General features: G+C 41.1%; 1 protein-coding gene across 1 annotated transcript; it reads right to left on the bottom strand.

The window, feature by feature from the left end:
• Positions 1 to 258: 258 nt before the first annotated feature.
• On the bottom strand, positions 259 to 2,809 carry LOC105311540 (ubiquitin D-like). The gene is made up of 2 exons (XM_011387521.2): positions 2,587 to 2,809; positions 259 to 1,269 (listed from the first exon to the last, which is right to left on the bottom strand). Exons 1-2 carry the CDS (start codon positions 2,602 to 2,604, stop codon positions 799 to 801), a joined length of 489 nt encoding a protein of 162 aa, XP_011385823.1. The 5' UTR covers positions 2,605 to 2,809; the 3' UTR covers positions 259 to 798.
• Positions 2,810 to 12,309: the final 9,500 nt, after the last annotated feature.

The raw sequence follows: 12,309 nt of genomic DNA, 5'->3' as shown, positions 1-12,309 counted from the left end.
ACAGACACTGGTCAATAGTACCCCACCTTTCAGAAAGTCCATTCCCTTCTGAAGAAATCTGCCCCCAAGAATCCCCCAGTAGAGACACGAAATCTCTAGATCCCCAGGGAAAATATGTTTTCATGCCCACCATAATCTCCAGAAATAAAAAACAGTTTTAATTGGGTATGAAACAGAGAAAGAGAGTAAGATGGGGGCATGGTGTCAGGTTTCATTTTATATCAAACAGCTTAAATAATGAGAGGGGAAGTTGTCTAATTGAATTTCTAAATTCTTTATTAATTAGATTGTGATCGTGTCAGAGTAATTAATTCACTTCATAATCACTTCACTGTTCTCTACAAGTAGAAATTCAGTTTGGTTCAATAATTATCACATGATATGATAAATGAAACACTAGGTTCAACATAGATGAAAACGCAGAAATTAGTAGAACATGGATCCCAGCCTAAAACTTACTATGTAGTTGGGTAGGAAAGGAAATAGAAATTTTTCTATAAATCAGAGGGAACCAAGAAAGGATTAAATTGCAAGCTGGCTTTGAATGCTATCTCTAATGTGCCTTAAATTTTTATTTTCTATTTTCAGTAAAATACACAATCCTGACACTTAATCAATTATGTTAGGATCAAAGAATCATAGAGTTAAAAAGTATTCTGCAGTCTAACTCCCCACTCCAAATCTATTCTTGCCATTTATCATTCTCACTAGTTGTGGGAAATCATCAAAGGATGCGGTTGATAAGAGCTAAAAGGAAATAAACTCTTTGCTCCTGATATGACCCCATCCCCAGGGTGGTCACCCCCCAATGCAGTGGTATGTCAAGAAGAGTAAATTGCCCCTTCTGATGCCGTAATCTGCCATGATCTTCCCATCTTCCAGTCTCTTTCCATTGCAAGTCACAATCTGTTTCTCAGGGGTTACAGCAGTCTTGTTCTTGATCAGCTCTTTCACCTGGGTCACTGAGCTGGATCTCTGCACCTGGAGGAGATGCCTGTGCCCCTCATCTCCTGACTCTACCAGAACCAAGGGCAGCTCCTCATCACTGGGCTTCACCACCTTCAGGGTGAGGTGGATGGTTGTCTCCTTGTCAATGCCGTAAGAGGATAGCTTTCTCAGGGGCTTTAGGACCTTCGAGCCCAACTGAAGGATCTGGTCCTGCACAGGAACCTTGGTCTTAGACCGGACGTGTTCGTTGATCTTCTTGACTCTGTCATCTGAGCTAGCAGTAAAGGTCATTAATTCCCATTCCTCAGAATGGACATTCACCTGGACAATGAAAGCCAAGAGACAGTTACTAAAAATACTTACCCCAGTTTACACTCCTTGTTCTCCCTTCTTAATTCCTCCCACTGTTCACTGCCTAGCTGGTCCTTCAGCTCATTTATAACAAGCTGTGTCCCTCCCTTTCTTGGAACTTCTCTTTTTGAATTTCCAGGCTATAACACAAACAAGAAAATCAGTCTTATTCCTTATAACCATACCTCTTATTCATCACAAAAATATCATTAATAATTTCCCACGATATATACTTGCCTCCTCTCCAGATAAATTTTGTCAAGTGTCAAAAAATAAATACAACTAAAAAGCATCCCAAGGTTTACACCAGACTCTAAAAACAACTCCCAAAAAGAATTTCCAAGATTTGGCACTCTAATGGGATACTCACCAGGCTGCCCTCCATGACTATTTTAGAAGGAAACTGGTTAGGACACATATTGTCTGCACTGTTAGTTTCTTTTTTAATGTCTCATTACTTTATAATTGTAACTCACATATTATAGTGACATTATTTTCAATGTTACTTGTTCATCTGTATTTTCTGTATTTTTTATCTGCCTATTGTAGAATATGATTTTGTCCTTTAATTAAAACATGGCCTCACTTACAGAAAGTAGGGGCTAATTCTAAGTCATATTTAAGTAATGTGAAAATGGGGAAGCTAACCCCAATGTTGTCACTTGAAAGCCTGTGAGGGCCTTCCTCATGCTCCATTCAAAAATATCTTCCCAATTTAGATGTCACAGACATTTCATCACTGGATTGTCACTACTGGAATAAGCATTACCTTCATTCCAGGTTCTCTTCATGGTGCAAATTGTAGAATATGATTTTGTATCATATTCTAATGTATCATTAACACCTTAGGATAAATTAGTTTTGTAATGTAATGTATCATTAACACCTTAGGATAAATTCATTTTGTGAACCTCTCTCTGGGCAAGAGAAGAAAGCTTAAATTTAAGAGTCCTGGACCGCTAAACAGAATAAGGGAAGAAAAGCTCAAGATAATATTTCCACAATTTCAAATCTTGCCAGCCCTGTTGAGCACCAGGCCTACTCCCACTTCCTACCATTTATCCCAAACAACAGCCAGCCAGTCTGACACAAAAGAGAACTCAGGAGCCAAATGACCAGCTTCTCTTCACAGAACATTCCTTTCCATCCTGTAGATTTCAATGCCCCTTTAATAAGCCTTTCAAGCCACCCCGACTCCCTGAGCACTGTCCCTCACCCATTCCTGAGATCCCCATCTCTTGGAGGTGATTTCCCTTTCCCTATCTCCATTATCAAATCTCAACTTACACAGAGGCAGGAAGCCATCTCTGCAATCAAGGGAGCAGCAGAAACCAGAGACCCGGAAAACACAAGATTGAGAAAAAGGGCCTTGCGTCCAGCTTATATACAAGCAGCTGAATTGGAAATCCCCTGCCTGTTTGTCTAGCTTTCTGGTGCCCTTTGTTCTTGCATGGTCTCACAAATTTTCTTTCACTTTTGCTGGAGTGAGTTGACAAACAAAAAATACTTCCTGATCGGCCAATTCCTTTTACCTCCTTTTCCAAACATGGATGGTTTCCCTGACTCACCACTCCCAGTTCTGACTTATGACTGTCCAGCCTGCAGCCCAGGGCCCTCGTGGCTTAAAGACCTTTAATACTTGGTGGTCGACTCCTGCTGCTTTTAAGAGCCCCCAATCAGTCAGGGGCCTTCCAGAGAGCAAGGTCACCGAGGAAAGGACAGTCAGAGTTGGTGTGGAGTCATGGGACCATGAGCAGCCTGTTCACACTATCCTGGCAGGATGTGTAAAGCATGCCTTGAGAAGACATAGGATAAATAAACCTGGATCAGTCCTGGGGGTGTCACTTGCTACATAACCTTGAGCAAATCTATTCACTTCCTTAGATATTGGTGATCTGGTCTATAAAATGAGACGATGATGATTGGAGAGAATTCCTAAGTTTCTCCCAGGCTCAGAAAAGTATTTAAAATGTCCTTTACAAAGACCTTTAGGTTTCTGGGTCTTGAGCTCTCTAACACTCTTCCTATCCTGTCCCAGAACCCACAAAGCAAATCCTCTACTTGAGAACAATCCAAAGACAACAATCAAATGCTGGCCCTTACCTTACACAGGCCAGAAGTATCACACATTCACTCTCACACCATAGTACCTTTACTTACTCACCTTTACTCCTGGATACTCCTCACTGTTGTGATCTCAGAGATGCCGCTCACTCCTTGGCTCTTGAGATTTGGATTGGGACAAAAAAAAAAAAAAAAAAAAAAAGGAGTGCAGGGAATTTACTCAATCACTCTGATCCTCTTAGCATTCCAAATTAATCACTGTCCTATCCCAAACTCTCAGGACATTGCCACACAACCCATTTTTTTTTAAAAAGCATCATCAAAAGCATCATGCTCCAGATTTTTTTAAAATAAAAAGCCTGCACAAATGCCAAGTTGTCAGCTTTATTTACTGTGTTTTCACTGGCCATTTACTGTGCCTTCATTCACCGATAGAGTGCCTGCATAGAGTAATGGGACCCAAGAGCTCATTCCAATATTCTAAACAGCTTAACATGAACCATGTTCTTCTATTTGAAGCTCTTATTAGATAGTCAGTTGATAAAATTGGAAAAACTGATTATTATTTAAATGTATCTTGTGGAGTTAGGCATCTTCTTCAAACACATAAGATGAGTACGAAGCAGGAAGAGTTCCTAATGGAGTAGGCAGGAAACCTTGGTTCCTGCTATTCTCCTTTCAGATATCACTCCAGGTTTCTATTGTCCCCTGCGTTTAGAAAGCAAGATTGTGACCTTTGGCTGTTGCAAAGTAGAAAAGTGCTATTCTGCATCCACTGTGCAATAGGATTTGGGAATTCTGAAACAGCACCAGTGGCGAGGCAGGAAATGTCAGATCAGGTGGAGGGTGATAGGGAAAGAGAAAGCCCTGCAGCAGAATAGGAATGGGGGATGGGCCTGGAAAAAGAGAAAGTAAAAGCTGTACAAGCTCTGACTTAAATAAACTGCTTTCACATTTCAAATTTTATCTGCAGATCTGTATGTCTAGCTATTTCCACGCATGGTTCCCTGAATTCCCTGCATATCTTTGAATATATCAAGCTCTCTGCCACCAGGTCATTGAGCATGTCTTTCCCTCCAACCTTACCCCAAATGCCATGAACTTATAAGAATGTGCAATGTAAGCAGCATCTCATCCAGGAAGCCTTCCTTAACTCTCTTTCCTATTCTGGGTTAGGTGTCCACATTCTGTCTTTTCATACTCTCTCTGCAAGCCTCTTAGAGCACATTTCTCCAGCAATAGGATTATCTGCCTACTTGTCCTTCGCTCCCAGTAAAGAGTAGAAATCTCGAGGGTCATGACTGTGTCTCCATTAACTAGTATCTTCAGTACTTCCCGGGTAAGCTGTTTAGCACAGTAAATACTTACTAGAAGAATGAATTAATGAATAAATAACTGAATAAGTGAGTGAAGCTTGAAAATATTTAGTATTTATTATGTTTCGGGAATTGCACAAGATATTATTAAATGTTACCTCATTAACTGTTTTAGCATTCTATTGAGGTAAATATTAGTACCCTTCTTGCTAAGCAAGATGCTAACTCACCCACAGTCATATTAGTAGTAGCTGGAAAGCAAGTGTTCTAATGCAAATCACTATTTCTACAGTCCTTGTCTCCTTCTTATCATATTATGATTCATTGGAAAGAAAAGGGGGAGTGCATGCACATGAGTGCCTTTTTTTACAGAAAGGTACAAGTTGGGGGAAGGAATATGGAAAGATGAAGGAAAGCAGAGGATGCAAGGAGCCTTGGAACAAGTGAGAGCCAGAAGAATTTGGGGCCCTATATGTAGGCAGGCGTATCCCCAGGTGGCACACCCTGCCTGAACCACCTTACTCTTCCCTACTCGGCAGAGGGGAGCAAAGAGCCTGTGAGTACAGGAGTCAGAGCCTGGAAGAAGATCACAACCTGCTGCAAAGTAGATGAGACCTGTTATCCCAGGACTGTGAGTGTTAAAAGATGCCAATGCAATGCAGCTCCACGTGGCAAGAGCGAAACCGCCCACTGGACCTGGAGATTTCCAGCATAGAGTTACTTCGAGGGCAAGCATGGCATCCTTCCAGGAAAACTAATTCAGGAGATTCCCTACCCAGAGAGAACCTGGATTCTGAGAAACAGTATCCTTTCAAGTAACAAAATAACAAATCTGGACTCTGATCTCTCTTCCCTCTCTCTCTTTCCTATATGAAATTCCCTCCCAGCCCAAAGCCCAGGTGAAGATTGTCCCAGACATCTGGGTGCCCTTTGCTGACCATAGGTAAAATTTCTTTCTAGGACCTGACCTCTTCCTTGCTTCTTAACAGAGTGTCAATCTTTTTTTCCCTTCTGTATCACAATAAATTATTTTAGAAGCAGAAAGATCTGTTCTCATTTGCCCCTCTAACAAATTCAGAAAGCCAGCCAAGGTCAAATGGATATGCCAAACTAAAACAACCCACATACCCTTTAGTACTAGGGAAATACATAACTAAATTGTAGAATATCACTAGCAGTAAACATGGATGGATTATACCTGCGAGCAACAATATGGATCAGTATGCTAGAAACATACTGGGGGCGGGGGGTGGGGGCGGGTTGCGGGGGGTGGGGGAGAAAACCAAGACCAAGAAAACTACGCAAAGTATGCTACTGTTTATAACTTTTAAAAGCAAGCAAAACTAGAGGAGTGGAAAAAATGGCGTAGATGATAGAGGCTTTGTTCACCCCTCTTGTGACCACATCAAAGTTGTGACAGAAACACGGAGCAAACAGCAAGGAAAGTCACCCGGGATCGAGATAAACAGAAGCACTGCAACTAGGGAGAGAAATAAGAAATCACCCTGCAACAGGAGGAAGCAGGACAGGGTGAGGATGCAAGGTTGCCCAGTCCCCAGCTGCTGAGTGGGACAGAGACTGTGACAGCGGCAGCTGGCAGCTGCAGACACCTCCTAAAGGGATTGTGTCTGCTACTGGACTTTCCCAGTGACAGACCTACTGGCTCTGAGCACCAGCGCCCAGTCGGCTGCATGGGGGGCACCAGGGACTTACAGGGGGACACTGAGTTGTCGAGTGAGGGCCGGAGGTGGGGATCTCTCCCGGGCAGAAGAGCCAGAGGTATCCTTTGCTCCTCTGTTGAGCCCTCCCGCCTCCCAGTGCGTGGACGCAGCACTGCCATAGCTGAGACATCATCAAACTGGATAACAGAGGTCGCTCCGCCCAGAGGAGTCCCTGAAACTCTGCCTCCCCCAACTCACGGCCCCACCCAAGCCACATCCAGGTGTGTTCTCAGCGAGTCAGGTGCTCCTTGCTGAGCAGCGCTAAGACTCACACTGGTGGCAGTTGGCCTCGGTTTCTGGTGAGGCCTCTTGAGGCAACTATAAGCACAGCATCTGTGGATTGCTCGCCGAATCTTAACAGGTAGCCCCAGACGGGCACAGCCTGGGGCGAAACGTGGCCTGCTGCTGAACCCCTCTCAGGACTGTGCCACTGGACACTTACTACACAAAGCCACACTAATAAGACCGGGAGACTTAGGAGCTTTGCTGAGTACATAGAAACAGATACAGAAAGGCAGCCAAAATGGGAAGGCAAAGAAGCAGAAACCATATGAGAGAACAGAACGGAGATCCAGGAATAATGGAGTCAAGCCATCTAGCAGAGGCAGAGTTCAAAACAGTGGTTATAAAGATGTTCAATGAACTTAGGGGAAGAGTAGAAGAACTCAGTGAGAACTTTAACAAAGAGATGAAAACATAAGAAAGGAAATGGAAATTATAAAAGGGAACTAGTCAGAAATGAAGAACATGTTATCTGAGATGAAGAGTATATTAGAGAGAACTAACAGAGTGGATAAAGAAGAGGATCAAATCACTGATATAGAGGAGGGGGGAGACAAGGACACTCAGTCAGAATGGCAAGAAAAAAGAAACCAAGACTATAATAATAATTAAGGAGCTTATGGGACACTATATTAAATGTAAAAATATCCATGTCATAGGAGTACCTGAAGGAAAACAAGACGTTGAAGAGCTATCTGAAGAAATAATGATGGAAAACTTCCCTCACCTGGTGAAGGAAATAGACATACAACCCCAGGAAACGCAGAGAGTCCCAGGATACAGGAGCCCATAGAGGCCCACACCAAGACGCGTCATAATTCAAATGCCAAAGGTTAAATACAAAGAGACAATCTTAAAAACAGCTAGTTACCTACAAGGGAGCACTCATAAGACTGGCAGCTGACTTCTCAAAAGAAACTTGCAGGACAGAAGGGATTGGCAAAAAATATTCAACATGATGAGAATGCAGGATCTACAACCAAGAATACTTTATCCAGCAAAGCTATCATTTAGAGTCGAAGGACCGATAAAGAGCTCCCCAGACAAAAAGAAGCTAAAAAATTTATCCACATAAAGCCAGTATTACAGGAAATGTTGGAGGGACTTCTTTAAGAAGCAAAAACATGTATCAAAAGTAGGAATAAAGAATGGTAATAACTACAAATGAAAATGAAAACACAATGACCCCCAAATCTATAAAACACAACCAAAGCAGGTCTAGGAGGGAAATTCATAGCAATACAGGGCTACCTCAAGAAACAAACAGAAATCTCAAATGAACAATATGACCCAATACATAAAGGAACTCAAAAACAAAGAATAATCAAAGTCTAAAGTGAGCAGAAGGAAGAAAATAACAAAGATCAGAGTGATAATAAATAAAATATACTAAAAAACAATAGAAAACATTAATATAACCAGGTAGTGGTTCTTTGAAAAGGTAAACAAAATTGATAAACTTTAGCCAGGCTCATCAAGAAAAGAAAAGAGAGGGCCCAGAGAAGTAAATTGAAAGTTAAAGAGAAGTGACAACTGACAGCACAGAAATAAAAATGATTATCAGAAAATAATATGAACAATTATAGTCCAACAAATTGGACAACCTAGAAGATATGGATAAATTTATAGAAACATACAATCTTCAAAGACTGAATCAGAGAGAGAGAGAGAAAAAAAAAAAACAGAAAATGTGAACGACTAGTAAAATCCAATCAGTAATCAAAAAAATTCCAACAAACAGAAGCCCTGGACCAGATAGCTTCACAGGTGAATTTTACCAAACATTCAAAGAGGAATTAATACCTAACCTTTTCAAACTACTCAATCTATTCCAAAATAATGAAGAGTAGTGAAGGCTCTCAAACTCATTTTACAAGATCAGCATTATTCTAATACGAAAACCAGATTAATACACTACAGAACAACAACAACAACAAAAATTATAGGCCAGGAACCCTGATAAACATAGATGGAAAAATCCTCAACGAAATATTAGTAAAATGAGTTCAGCAAGACATTAAAACATCATAAACCATGATCAAGTGGTATTTATTCCTGGGAGGCACATTTAGTTCAATATCCACAAATCAATTAACATAATATACCACATAAACAAAATAAAGAATAGAATCATATGATAATATCAATAGATGCAGAAAAATAATTTGACAAAATCCAACTTCCTTTTATGATAAAACTTTCAGCAAAGTGGGAATAGAGGAAACATACCTCAATGTAACGAAGGCCATATATGACAAACTCACACCTAACATCATATTCAATAGTGAAAAGCTAAAATCTTTATCTTTAAAATCATGATCAACACAAGGGTGTTCACATTCATCATTGTTATTCAACATAGTATTGGAAGTCTTAGCCACAGCAATCAGACAAGAAAAAGAAATAAAACACATCCAAATTAGAAAGGAAGAAGTAAAACTGTAATTAATTGCAAATGACATTATAGTATACATAGTGAACTCTAAAGATTCCACCAAAAACAAACCCCTGTTGAAACTAATAAATACAAAATTAATATTCAGAAATCGGTAGCATTTTATACACCAACCTGTACTTGAAAATCTATTAGACATTGAATTAAAAACTTGAAGAAGCAACAAATAAATGAAATAATATACCATGCTCACGGATAGGAAAAACTGACATCATTGAAATGTCCATACTACTAAAAGCAATCCACAGATTCAGTGCAATCACCATCAAGATACCAACGGCATTTTTCACAGAACTAGAACAAATAATTCTAAAATTTATATGGAACTGCAAAAGACCCTGAATAGCCAAAGCAACCTTGAGAAAGAACAAAGCTGGAGGTCACACTCTCTGATATCAAACTATACTACAATGCTTTAGTAATTAAAATAGCACAGTACTGGCATAAAAGTAGACCATAGGTCAATGGAACAGAATTGAGAGTCTAGAAATAAGCAAATGCCTATCTGGTCAATTAATTTATGACAAAGGAGGCAAGAATATAAAATGGGAGTAAAACAAGTCTTTAATAAATGGTTTTGGGAAAAAATGGACAGATACATGTAAAAAAAATTAACACTAGACCACCTTCTTATACTATATACAAGAATAAACTCAAAATGAACTAAAAATCTAAATATAACACCTGAAACCATGAAACTTCTAGAAGAAAACATAGGCAGTAAGCTCTTTGATGTTGCTTTTAGCATTTTTAAAAAAATATGTCTCCTTAGGCAGGGGAAAAGAGAAAAAATAAACAAATGGGTCTGTATCAAACTAAAAGGTTTTGCTAGCAAAAGAAGCCACCAAGAAAAAAATGAAAAAAAGAAGCTAATGAATGGGAGAAGATATTTACCAATGATACATCTGATAAGGGGTTAATATCCAAAATATATAAGGAATTCATACAACTTACCACCAAAACAACAAACAATTCAATTTAAAAAATGGGTAGAGGACCTGAATAGACATTTCTCCAAAGAAGACATATAGATAGCCAGTAGACATATGAAAAGGTGCTTAACATCACTAATCATCAGGGAAAAGCAAATTAAAACCACAATGAGATATCGCCTCACACCGTAAATAAATAAACAAGTGTTGGCAAGAACGAGGAAAGAGGGGCACCCTCGTGCACTGTTGGTGGGATTGTCAATTGGTGCAGCCACTGTGTATAACAATATGGAGGTTCCTCAAAAAATATGTAGAACTACCATATAACTCGCAATTTCACTTCTGGTTATTTATCCAAAGAAATCCAAAACACTAATTTGAAAAGATACGTGAGGAGCTTCTGGTCAAGATGGCGGAGTAGGTAAATGCTGTGCTGGCCACCTCTCACGACCACATCAAAATTACAGCTAAACTACAGAATAACCATCATTGAGAATCGCCTGAAGTCTAGATGAACACAAGTTTTATAACTAAGTATATACAGAAGAAGCCACGTGGAGATTGATAGGAGGGGCGAAGACATAGACTGGGCCAGTTTCACATCCATGAGTGGACAGGTAAAAATCAGGAAGGAATTCTCAGCTGTGGAGGTCCCTCCTAAGGAGCGAGGGGTTTGAACCCCACACCAGGCTCCCCAGCCCAGATTTCCACTGTGGGGAAGAGAAGTCCCCACAACTTCTAACTGTAAAAACCGCAGAGATTGTGACTAAGTGAGAAGGAGGGGTGCAGGAGGGTTGTAGGAATCCCAGGAACTTCTCTTAAAGGGCCTGCATACTAACTTGCTTGCTAATGGACTCACTTGCTCTGAGTCCCAGTGCTGAGGCAGCAGCTAGAAAGGCACCAGGGATGTACAGGGAGGAACTTAATTGTCTGGCTTCAGAGCAATGGCTACAAGGGCAGCTATCTCCCAGACAGAACTGCTGGCACAACCCATTGTTCCTTTGCTGAGCCCTCACACTACCTCTATCTGAGTCTCCATCAGCCTAGCTAACACTGTTCATTTGCCCTGTTGATTCCCTGAGCCACCACCCCCACCCCACACACACAACTGCACCCAACTTGCAGGCCCACCCAAGCTGCTGCCAGTGGCTTTTCCATACCAACAGCTTGTCTTGCCTCATGCTGTGGACTTTCCTACAAGCTCTGAAAGGTTTACAAACCCCAAACAAGCATCGTCTGGCCTCAGCATGCCATGTACATTTTGCTAAGCAGCCCCAAGCCCAGCACCAGCGGCAGCTGGCCTCAATTTATAGCTTAGCCTCTCTCAGGCAACTCCAAGCCCAGCACAAGTGACAACCATCTGCAGATCATCTTGTAGCTCATACAAGTGGCCCCAGGCAGGGCACAAGCAATGGCTGACCTTAGCCTGAGCTAGAACCCCTCCCAAGAGGCCCCAGAACCAACACACCTGGTGGCCAGCTTCAAATCACTCAAGAGCACCACTCACCACCTCCACAAATGACACACCCAAAGGGCAGACTCAGAAGGCACGAGAGCCCTGCTAAAGCAAATCCTGCTCCATAGGACAGACTCTGCACAACAGATCCTTTACTGTACTCACAGCCAGTCCTCACAACCAATCAGACTGAGGGTCAGTTCTGCCCATTGACACGCTAACAGCAATCAAGGCTCAACTATAACAGGAGTGCACACACAACCCACATGAGAAACATACCTGGAGAAGATGACCAGGGAAACTTCGATACTGGGCCCCATAGGACGTCTACTACCTAAGGCCACTCTACTAAGACCAGGAGATGTAGCAGCTCTACCTAATACATAGAAGCAAACACAGGGAATCAGCCAAAACAAGATGGCTAAGAAACATGTCCCAAATGAAAAAACAAAACAAAAAAAAAAAAAACAGAACAAAACATCAGAAAAATAGCCAAACAAAATGGAGAGAAGAAATGTATAAGATGCATAGTTCAGAACACTGGTAAGAAGACTGCTCAGTGATCTCAATGAGAACTTCAACACAGAGATAGGAAACATGAAACAGGAGATTAAAAAAGAAAAGATAAAAAGGAACCAGTCAGAAATGAAGAATACATAACTGAAATAAAAGAATACATTATAGGGAGAGTTGGGGGACTGGGGAGAGTGGAGTGAATGATTACTGAGTACCAAAATAGTAGTGATAGATGGTCCACAGGATGGGGGTGCACAGCATAAGGGAA

The sequence above is a fragment of the Pteropus vampyrus genome, unplaced genomic scaffold (genome assembly GCF_000151845.1).
Source record: "Pteropus vampyrus isolate Shadow unplaced genomic scaffold, Pvam_2.0 Scaffold1000004751, whole genome shotgun sequence".
In the NCBI taxonomy this organism is placed as follows: Eukaryota; Metazoa; Chordata; class Mammalia; order Chiroptera; family Pteropodidae; genus Pteropus; species Pteropus vampyrus.
The sequence above is the reverse complement of the archived record's forward strand: the minus strand, read 5'-3'. Positions and strand labels throughout refer to the sequence as shown.